This window comes from Cebidichthys violaceus, unplaced genomic scaffold (genome assembly GCF_023349555.1).
Source record: "Cebidichthys violaceus isolate CVI_PGR_0920_01 unplaced genomic scaffold, fCebVio1.0.p SCAF_5, whole genome shotgun sequence".
NCBI classification, from domain to species: Eukaryota; Metazoa; Chordata; class Actinopteri; order Perciformes; family Stichaeidae; genus Cebidichthys; species Cebidichthys violaceus.
Genome location: NW_027176705.1, coordinates 8814261 through 8825382, shown reverse-complemented (window position 1 = coordinate 8825382; position 11122 = coordinate 8814261). Strand labels below are relative to the sequence as shown.

The window sequence follows — 11122 nt, the reverse complement described above, 5'->3', positions numbered from 1 at the left end:
CTCTAAAAACCTCAAAAATTCACCGAAGCACAAGTATGATTACAGCAAGAAGAGGAGGGGGATTTTTCTGATTACTGTTTAGCATATATTTTATTTTATCTTTCAAAGATGAGAGAATGGAATACCTGTGTTATAACCTCACATGAGTGGGTGGAGAAGTGACATTTACATATGTACTGTGTATGAAAATGGAAAATCTTTATATAAACAGAAGGCCAAATTAAGGGTTGTAGATTTTTTTACAAGGAGTAGCAACAATAACAGTGAGGACACACACACACACACACACACACGCACACGCACACGCACACACACACACACACACACACACACACACACACACACACACACACACACACACATTGCACAATGGAATTAAAGAGGCCTGTTCAACCATAAGTTAAGCTGTGAGACGTTTCTCAGCATTACTGTCAGTAACACTTCTCTCTTATCAGTTTTAATTCTTTTTCTGCTGCTCTTTCATTTTAATGCTTCTTTCAGCTCAGCTGTTTGCTCAGTTCCTCAACCTCCAATTGCTCTTATTATTTTGCTGTCATCAGTTTCTTTCCACAAAGTAGTCAAAGGACAAAATGATTGAGATGCAAAACCATACTGATAACTGATACTTTTAAGGAAACAATGGTCGAAACATGGCACGTAGCTCAACTCATGTTATTGAACAATAGAAATTTTAAAGGGTATGTTTTCATCTCTGTTCCACAAATAACTGTTTTTAATCATTGCATGTGTGAATATGTCTCTGACATGATTGGTTTGTTGGAAACGTCCATATCTCCTTCATACACTGGCAATACCTCATGAAAGCCAAGTATGTGTCCCGCTCTGTCACTCTGTTGGGGTGCCAGTGAGTCTGTCTAGTTGCAAGAAAATGTTTCATGGACTTCCAAGCTCTACTGTGTGATCTTATTCCAGGTCGATGTCCCTTCTGCACAGACTGAGGGACAGTGAGCTTGCTGTTCTTGTCAACTTGTATAATTGTGAAGCTTCAACACAAGGAACAGTGAGAGCTTGTTAGCTGTGTGGAGTAAAATGTAGGGAAGGACTCCATCTGGTGGGAGGATGAAGGAAACAATGCCTGGGCAGGAAAAGTACACCAGTCATGATTTCTCTAAACTATATTTTGGTCAAAACACTTTTTGTACTGTGGGTCAGGTACAATTAAGCATTTCATTTTCTATTAAGCGAGGCCACAAACATATTTAAATCTGACCTAAATGCAGGTGGGATGTCATCTTGGCATTAGATAATCAAAGTCTCCATGATGAACTGGGTGAAGACTACTGGCAGATTAACAGACATGGAGCAGCTATAAAAGCAGATGATACAGGATGTATTTTGAAGTCTATTGTGTGACATTGCCCTCAAGTGGATAAATCCCGTAACTGCAGCTGCCAGGGATTGAAATCATTTCTGCAATAATGTGTCCCATAGCTTTTCTACAGTAGATAATTCTCTCCTATGATGTTTACTCTGTGTTTCTCTATTTAGTATTTGCTTTGGACATATGAGGTTGTAGACCTTTCTTTGCTATGAGTGACAGCTCCTAATGTTAATAGTGATTGATCTAAATAATTAGCAAATTGTAAATCAAATACAAAGATTGTAATAGAATGTGGATTTACGTGATTTTTCCTCTTCTTCCTCTTTGGCCCTCTCTACACCACACCGCTGTAAGGATTAAGAGTGAGACTATAATCTCAGATCTGTTTTACGCGTCTGTCTCTGACGTCAGCGCGTACTCAGAGCGTCGCATCGTGATCGTGCCTGCCCTTCATATCCGTCCACATCCTACGAGGCTCTGCTTCCAAGCGCTGCTCAACGATGGCCCTGCTCAAGACCAACAAGGTGATCTACTGTCTGGGGAACATCTCCCCGTCCCTGGGAGTCCTGTCCACCCGCAACAGGTAAACAGCAATAAGACGCTCAAAACTAACGTGACGTATTGTTGAAATTAAAAGTTGACGTGGAGATCTAGCGGCGTCCTGCGTTAGTCTTACAGCTAACTTTAGCTTGACCAGCAGACAAGCCGTTATGTTAAGTTCAACGGTTCTGTCAGCCATCACATGTACGTCTAAGCTCCATTGCTCTGCGATTACTTTAACCGTACTAGCTTAGCAAGCTAACACAGGGGTCAAGTTATTTCAATAGGCCCCGATGTGCTATCTAAGGTTAGCTCCTGGGTTAGCGTTCATGTCCATATGTAGGTTTTATGACTTGACAATCTCACAAGTCAACACCTGCGGTGCTAGACATCCTCTCCGATCAACACCAACTTGACCTCGGAGGGTAAGTCGCTGTTGCTATCAGTGAAGCTCTCTACTGATGAAAGTCACGTTGATTTGTCAGCAGCCGTTAAATTTCCGTTAAGAAGTCGCCGGTGTGTAGCTGAAAATAATAAACCCAGCTTGGTTTGGTTCGTTAAAATAACTTGTTTATGACAGTATGTCATGTATGGTGGCTGTTATTGTGCTTTGCCTTAGTTCTAAGGCAACTTGATCTATGAATTTTACGATCGCGATGGCTTTAGCCGTCAAATCCTACACACAGTTTGAGCTAAGCGACTTGTCGTAGTTGGAGAAGTCGTGTGATCTGATTGGCTGTACTGTTCCGCCTTTACTCGCCGATTGGCTAATTTCTAGCCTTGAAACTGAAATAGTCGCCGATGCCCTTTCAGAGTCAGCTTGGAGGGCAAAGTCGTTTAGATCTGATGCTAGGCCTTTTATATATATATATATATATTTCTTACGTCCTTTTTTTTTTACATGCATACGATATTGAACATATAGCGTGTGTAAATGTAGACGTGCGTTTCTTGTTATTTGATCAGTCTCTTTTCCTGTGTCCAAAAGAGGAGTAATTGGGTTTCTTTAGCTAGTGCAACTAGTGCAATCTTATTTCTGTCTGTGTGGGTGTGTGTCTCATCCTGTCGTGTCACGTCCAAGCACGTTGGCCTGGTTTCAAAGAATAAATAAATGACAATAGCCCCCACTTGTACCTTTATGAAATGTTAGACGTTTAATCTTATAAGCTCAGCAATGCTGCCCTGTAGCTGGTCAAAAGGACTTTGGTCTGTTGATCACTGCTACCTTGTCAATCAATGTGATGTGTATACAAACGCTGAAGTTCAGCTGTTCAAAGGTTCTGTGTGAATGTGGATAGTTTGCAACTCAAATGCTGTTTGCAGTATGAGTCTCAATGTACAGTACTGGATATTAGGCTGAAACTAACTCGGATAGCTGGATCAAGTATTGGTGACAATGTGGCCGATTATTCAATTCGATGTTTTGATACTATATACATTATATACTGGAATTTGTATTCCTGTTCAAGTCTTGACCACAGTTTGCTGCTTTCTGTATTTCACTGTACTTGTGCAATGAAGATAAGAACATTGTATACATCTTAAACTTCAAAAGTATAAAAGCAAAGTTGTGATAACTGCATTTACATGCAACAGCACCACAAAATACAATGACGGTTATACCTTTCTGACAGTCTGAGTATTTTAAGCTTCGTCTTGGTGGTTTTAATTTAGATAATAAAGTTTACAGTTGCAATGCTGGACTATGCTGATACTTTTGTCTCTCCAACCAGTTCACACTTGATTTTCTTGCAATAAACATGTTTGTCAGTAAACTGTAGTCACTATTTAATGAACCTGTGATCTTTTTTTTTCAATGTATTATTAATAGGGGTTCGGAAACTCTTGCCCTTTGCAAAGTGTTCAGTCCTAAATTTAGCTGCAATGTTTAGAGGGTTTACACAGTAGAGGAAACCTGAGACAGTATGTGAGAAGCACTGTAGATAAGGTCGCAACACACAACAACTCTGTTATCAAGCAGATATGTGACTACTTTTTTACTGCATTTTGTATTTGTCTTGTAGGCTTTAAGATGTGTTTACTATACTTGTATGCGTTTCTTTCAGTAGTTACATACTATAAAAGTAGAAATGTTTGAAGAGATGATCACTGCATTCGTCTTTGCTTCGATATCTTCAGTAGATTTCACATGTTGCTGTTTTAGTTTTAAATGCTAAAAGCACATCATGTCCAAATGACTCGGCTTGTGTTTTCCTGATTACCACACTGAAAGAAACATCTGTGTTGATGTTCCTTATTCTGACTTTTGAATGTTTTAGCCTGATCATCTCCTTTCCACTTGCAACAAGTTTCATTTCATTCTTTCAGAGAGAGAGAGAGAGAGAGAGAGAGAGAGAGAGAGAGAGAGAGAGAGAGAGAGAGAGAGAGAGAGAGAGAGAGAGAGACTGTGATCCTGTGCAGATCCTTGACACCAACACAAGTATATCTGGACATTTAGTTAGAAAGAAAAGCATTTTAAAACATTCATCCCAATTTAGATTGGAGTGGTCAACTTTACTCTCATGCGTTTCATTATGGTATGTTGAACGTAGCAAGTCTAAAGTGTATCTAATACATTTACACAGCCTACAAAAGTCATGAGCATGATGTGCTGCAGACTGTCAGTCTGAGGTCAAGATCTAAGAGGGCATGACCGTTTTTATATTTACAGCCCAATCACCAAGCCCAGTCTCTTGAATGTACTTGTCAATAAACCGTTTCTGATTTCCTCTCTTTAATACTGCATTTTTTTAGCGCTTATGAATACAACTAATAGGTTCTAAAGACTAAGAAATGAACAAGCCATATGCCAGATAAATGAAAGTTACAAAAAAAAAATATTGCCCACAGCCCAAGAAATACATTCTTGTTCATAACCATATTTTCTTGAATAATTTTCAGATTGTTTTCACCATAGAATGTCTTGTTGGGGGATTTATTATGGTGGGAATAGACTTGGTGAACAAGGGAGTCTGTGTATTAAATGTTACTCTAGTGTTTGGACTCTGGACCTTCTAAATGGATTATGTTTGTTTCATGAAACTTGTGCCCATTGACCATATGTCATTCATGAGTCTTTACGCTGGTGTGGTATCCTCTGGTCACATGAGGAGTTGAGCTTGAGCGTTTGGTCTACAGCGTGTCACAGTAACTAGCCTAATACGGCCATCACATTAGTGTGACCGGTGTCGCATCAGGCTTGTGAAACCTTGAAGCAGCTCATTTTCTGACCGTGTAAGGATGCATTTGTGTTCATGAGGGGAATAGCTGTTTTTCAGTGCGGTGCGCACATATTAACTTTTGATTCTCTTTAATGTTCGCCATCACATCCACATAACTCTTCATCTGATTTTGTGTCTTTGCAGCTCATGGTGGGGTGGAGTGCAGATGGGTCCCCCCGATCCCATCCTGGGGGTGACCGAGGCCTTCAAGAGGGACACCAACCCCAAGAAGATGAACCTGGGAGTCGGAGCCTACAGGGATGACCAGGGCAAGCCCTTTGTGCTCAGCTGCGTCCGCAAGGTTTAACTGTCACCAATTCCTCCAATCTACTAATGCTATGTTTTTCTCATGTCACACATATGCACACAGTGGTTTTAATTTCCCCGTGCAATTCAGTGGTTTCCCTTATACTTAAGCGTTGAAAGCAGTCATATCATTGAGTCTTGATTTCTTATAATTGTCTCAAAGAGAGCTGCAGTACTCTCTTGTTCAGTGAGATGCATGGTTTACATTTTCATTAGCTGTTTGAAAGGGCTGTTCTGCTTTACCATGAGAAAGTGTGTATGCATTCGATATGTGTCTTAACAAATTTTAACTAAATCACAGAGGCAGGGAATATCAATCAAGCAAATTTGAATAGTTGTGATTTATACCGTTTTTTTATTGTCACGCTTTCCCTTTAGGCCGAGGCTATTATCACAACCAAACAGATGGATAAGGAGTACCTTCCCATTGGTGGTTTGGGGGAGTTTTCCAAGTCCTGCGCCCAACTTGCTTTTGGTGCTGATAATGAAGTCTTGAAGAGCGGCAGGGTAAGTTGGGGCGTTAACTACTCCAAATTAAATCTAGTTCAAATCAGTTCTGACAGTTTTAAGTCAAAAATCAGTGCAGCAGGTCTCTTCTCCATACAGAACATCACTGTCCAGACCATCTCAGGAACTGGATCTCTGCGCATTGGAGCCAACTTTTTGGTGAGGTCCTCTTGTATTGATCATTATCACACAGCAAAACATTGGGTCAGGCTGGTTATCTTACCAGTACTTTCTTTTGTCACAGGCTCGGTTCCATGGAGGTCCACGTGACGTGTATCTGCCTAAGCCGTCCTGGGGAAACCACACACCCATCTTCAGAGACGCTGGCATGCAGCTCAAAGCATACAGATACTACGACCCGTCCACCTGCGGCTTTGACTTCAAAGGAGCTCTCGATGACATCTCTGTAAGATTTAAATTATGAACTAGTCAGGAGGGGGTGAGGGATATGTGTGAAGAAACATTTTCAAACATTATTTTTCCAACAATCAGCCCCTTAGGGTTGTCTTACATCATGATCCTTCGGGAAAATATTTTGATGAATAAGTCCAGTTTTGCATTTTATTATGTGCTCTGAAATCATAAGTGCATTCAAAACACAATGACAGAGTATATAGTCCTGTTTTTTGTGGTTAATTAGGAATTAAGGTGTTGACCATTGAGGCTGGTTGGGTTTTTACAGTTCTACTGTATCTGTGGTGTATTTTTTCATTTGTGTATTTTTACTTCTGTAGTTATGTAACAACCACCAGGAAGAACTTTTATGTTTTTGTCTCCATTGTTATATTGTGGTTGTCTAGGTAGCACATTGTCAATCAGTCAATATTGTTATCAGTTATATTACTGGCATCCAGTTGCTGCAATGAAAACACTGTCAACTAAGAGAGTCTGTAATACACTTACATATTGTAAGTTGACTAACCAAAACTTTTTTTTCTTTTTATGTCAAAGAAAATCCCGGAGCATAGTGTGATCATGCTGCATGCTTGTGCCCACAACCCTACTGGTGTGGACCCCAAGCCTGAGCAGTGGAAGGAGATTTCTGACATTGTGAAGGTGCGTATGCATCATCTCAGTGAAGCTCTGAAATGTACAATTGATAATTACTGTATTTTTATCAAACTGTTATCACATCAATTATTATTATTAACAAATTGTCTCTATCTGCATCTCTGTCCTGTGTCCGCCCTTTTTCTTTTACCCCTTTATAGAAAAGAAACCTGCTCGTGTTTTTCGACATGGCCTATCAGGGCTTTGCGAGTGGAGACATTGATCGTGATGCCTGGGCTGTGCGCTACTTCATCGAGCAGGGGCACAACATCCTGCTGTCCCAGTCCTTCGCCAAGAATATGGGACTCTATGGTCAGTCAGAATTCACTACATGCTCTTAAATACACATTAGTGAAAATGATCTGCAGGTAACAGTGCAGAAATGAGATAAAACTGGTGATAATGTCATTACGTAAAAAGTTAAACTGTTACTGGACGGGGTCTGCTCATGTCTGGTTATCTGTGATAACACAATTGTGGCCTAACTGCAGAATCTATTAAAATTACTGTTTGTGTTTTACCACCACCCAGTGGAAAAAAAGTAGATGGTCGAGCAGGATTTATTCAAATAAGCATTCAGACTTTCAATGCACTGAATATAGTTGCACTATAATGTGAGGCAGATTAGTTAAATTCCCCGTGCCCTTAAGCCGTCATCTAGTGAACAGTCATTAGAGGGTAAGAGTGAGTGGTTTGTTTCTTCACCAAAACAATGTTCCATATCGTGAACACAGTGACAGCTAGTATTATTAAGTCACATTGACAGTGAGATATTCAGATAAAATACATTTTGAGAACTGAAATCTGAAGAAAATAATAAGTTACTTTGCTCTCATTATACAAATGGGTAACACCTGTCTATTGGTTTTGTTATGTGTAACCTTAATGTTCTACAATGCAACTTACTGGTTGCAAATTTACAGTAGGATGTTCTTATTTTTTTAATATAGAGATGTAGTCGTTCCTTCATTGTGTTGTTCCTTGTTTTAAGTGAGGAATTCTAGCCTTTTGCCCATCATGACGGCTCCTCATTACTGAATCTGATTGATTGGGTTTCCAGTTTCTCAGACCTGACTTTGTGGATGTTGATATTCACAGGTGAGCGTGTGGGCGGCTTCACTGTGGTGTGTAACGACACAGAGGAGGCAAAGAGGGTGGAGTCTCAACTTAAGATCCTCATCAGGCCCATTTACTCCAACCCACCAATGAACGGCGCTAGAATTGCAGCAACCATTCTCAATACACCAGATCTGCGCTCACTGTGGTATGTGTTTATAGATCATATATACGCCGATATTACCTGAACCGAATGTGTAGTTTGGATATTTGTAAAAAATGTTTTAGGTTCAAGTCTCCATCTTCACCAATTAGATATAATCCAAAATGTCTTTCTTGAACTGTTTGACCCTGCTGTCATTGATTCCAGGCTGGAGGAGGTTCATGGTATGGCTAACCGCATCATTAAGATGAGAGAACAGCTGGTGGCTGGTCTGAAAAATGAGGGCTCCTCCCACAACTGGCAACACGTCATCGACCAGATCGGGATGTTCTGCTTCACAGGCCTCAAACCCGAACAGGTACACGCACACATTATTTTTTTTGCCTGTGATAGTTGTCAATATGAGAAAGACAGAACGATATCTTAATCATTGAAATGTACTTTATCAAATGATGCCATGCATAAGCCCCTTTAAAAACGGAAAACTGTCATTTTTACACTGACGTTTTTATATGGATTGAACAATCGATATATAATGTGTGAATTAGTGAGCCTTAGAGGTGCTTTGTTACCTCACAACGGTCAGGGAAGTTGTTTTTAATCATTCTTGTGAATGTGAGCACTTGTTCTGGTGTTGAATTGAAAATCAATCAAACAAGGTACTTCAGAAATGTCTCTTGCACGATTATGAAGCAGCATTTGTATTTGTCAGCTACAGCTGCTCCAATATAGTCTAAATGCATTGTAAATCTGTTTAAGGCATTTGTTTACATTCTTAAACAGATTTGTTAATTTGCGAGATTGTTGATAATAGTTTGTGTTCTTGCTCTGATCAGCTCTTCATTTAAAATGGAAGCAAAAAGCTAATATTTGAAAGGTTGAAATAAAGAAAAACTCTTATTACCTTGTAGTCTGTATTGAGTAAAATTAAATATCCGACTGTTTGCTTTTCTCTCTCAACATCTCACACGCAGTGATTACAAACAAATTGTTTCTTATTAAAGGTTTCCCTGATTGAACTGAAATAATTATATTAATGTTTATCAAATGACACATTGTTCAGTTTATTTCACACCTGAAAACTGCTGCTCTTGTCCGCAGACAGAGGAAAATTTCATTTTTTGTATTAATAGATCACATTTGACATAGTCAACCATGAAATATTACTAGCTATGCTGGAAAACTGTGTTGAACTCTCTGACTCAATGTTACATTGGTTTAAATCCAATTTGATGGACAGGGACTCACTTGTGTTCATCAATAATTCCACATCTGAGTCTACAAAAATGACTTGGAGTTCCCCAATGTGCTATTCTCAGGGCCCTCTAAAGTCTTCCACTAGCGCAGAATAAACAACAACGAAATAATTTACCATCATTATGCAGAGGGAGTTATGACTTAGCAGGACTTGGAAAGAAAGGGTTCATGCTTTCATCTTCTGTAGGCTGCTACATTCAGTGGGAATGTTTGTTGATTTACTGTCATATGTGGATTTTGAGCTGTTAATTTATTTTCCCTGCAGGTCGAGCGCCTGACAAAGGAGTTTTCAGTGTACATGACCAAGGATGGCAGAATTTCAATGGCAGGCGTGACCTCTGGGAACGTGGGCTACCTGGCACACGGGATCCATGCGGTCACCAAGTAGAGTGGATCCTGCTGGGAGAGCTACATAAACAAAGCAGCAGCGTTAACGAGGAGCATCGCGCGTCACTTATTCTGTCTCCTTCATTCCACCGTCTAGAAAAGAGCTCTATGTTTAGTTAGACATTTTCTTAATTGGATTTCATCATGAGTTCAACTTACTGCTGTCAAACTATTACATTTCTGACTATTTTTTCTTTTTGAACATTTCACTGAGCAGACTCTCCAAATTGTAAAATACATATTTTCTCCCACTACTGACAGATCAACTTTGCTTATTTATTATGTGGAATCAACTGTTGGCTGTGCATTGGTGTCCTCCTAACTGTGTGCTGTTCATCTGCAGTGGGCCCACTCGCTATAAAACATCCAGAAACCAACATGGCGGTAATGTTAGACTGTGCATTCATTTCATGCACAAGTTGAGATTTCTGTTGCTGTGTGAAAATTTTAGTTTTTTTTTCCTTATATATATATAATGATGGAGTCGTAGCACTTTATAAATTGAAAGGCACTGTTAAAGTTTCAAGATTAGACAGATATTCTGTTTATTTGTCAATCAGGGAATCAATTCACTATCATTCTAATCTGCAGTCGTCCATCTGAACTAATCAATCATCCAGTAATTTCCTCCTTATCTTTGTTGGGGATTTCCCCATCGTTCTCCTTTATATTCACAACTTCTTCAGTGGGATTTTGAACCATCTTTGGGTTTCAATGTAGTAGGTGGCAGAGCAGCAGTCACTTTCTAATGCCCGATACAAACAAGCACACAAGCCAAACACTGTTAAATTTAAGCGATCAATACTTTGAATCTTTTCCATATTTCACCATAGCCCCAAATTCAAAGCCCCGTTTTTAAATTATTTTATTTTAATCATGCAGTCTTTGTGTGGTTAATAGAAATGAGTAGGTTAAGTGATCCTGTTGAACTTTGAACAGTTCAAGAAGTACTGCTCATTCACTCAGACATCACGTGTATGTGTACATTGTATGAATCTGGTCATCAAGAAATGTGGGGTTTGCCCCCCCCCCCCTCCTGCCTTTTCATACTTCTGAAACCTCTGGCACTATGCCTCCATGTTTTGCATTCTGTCATAAAATAATGGATCATTGGACATGTACCTTATTGAACAAACAATAAATGGTTATAGAAGAATGATCTGTTCTAATGTGCATTTTTTTTTTAACTCTGTGATCAGTTAATGTTATATTTTTCCTTACAGTTTACCCACCTCTCCATGCCTATGTGCCTACATCTTGCTTATTTCAATTTACTTTTTTTAAATATATACT

General features: G+C 39.5%; 1 protein-coding gene across 1 annotated transcript; it reads left to right on the top strand.

Annotated features, from left to right (window-relative positions):
* The first annotated feature begins 1787 nt into the window (after positions 1–1787).
* got2b (glutamic-oxaloacetic transaminase 2b, mitochondrial) lies at positions 1788–10988 on the top strand. Its single transcript, XM_068730470.1, has 10 exons — positions 1788–1925; positions 5248–5404; positions 5788–5916; positions 6016–6075; positions 6161–6322; positions 6868–6972; positions 7128–7278; positions 8065–8230; positions 8393–8543; positions 9708–10988. Exons 1-10 carry the CDS (start codon positions 1843–1845, stop codon positions 9828–9830), a joined length of 1287 nt encoding a protein of 428 aa, XP_068586571.1. The 5' UTR covers positions 1788–1842; the 3' UTR covers positions 9831–10988.
* The last annotated feature ends 134 nt before the right edge of the window (positions 10989–11122 follow it).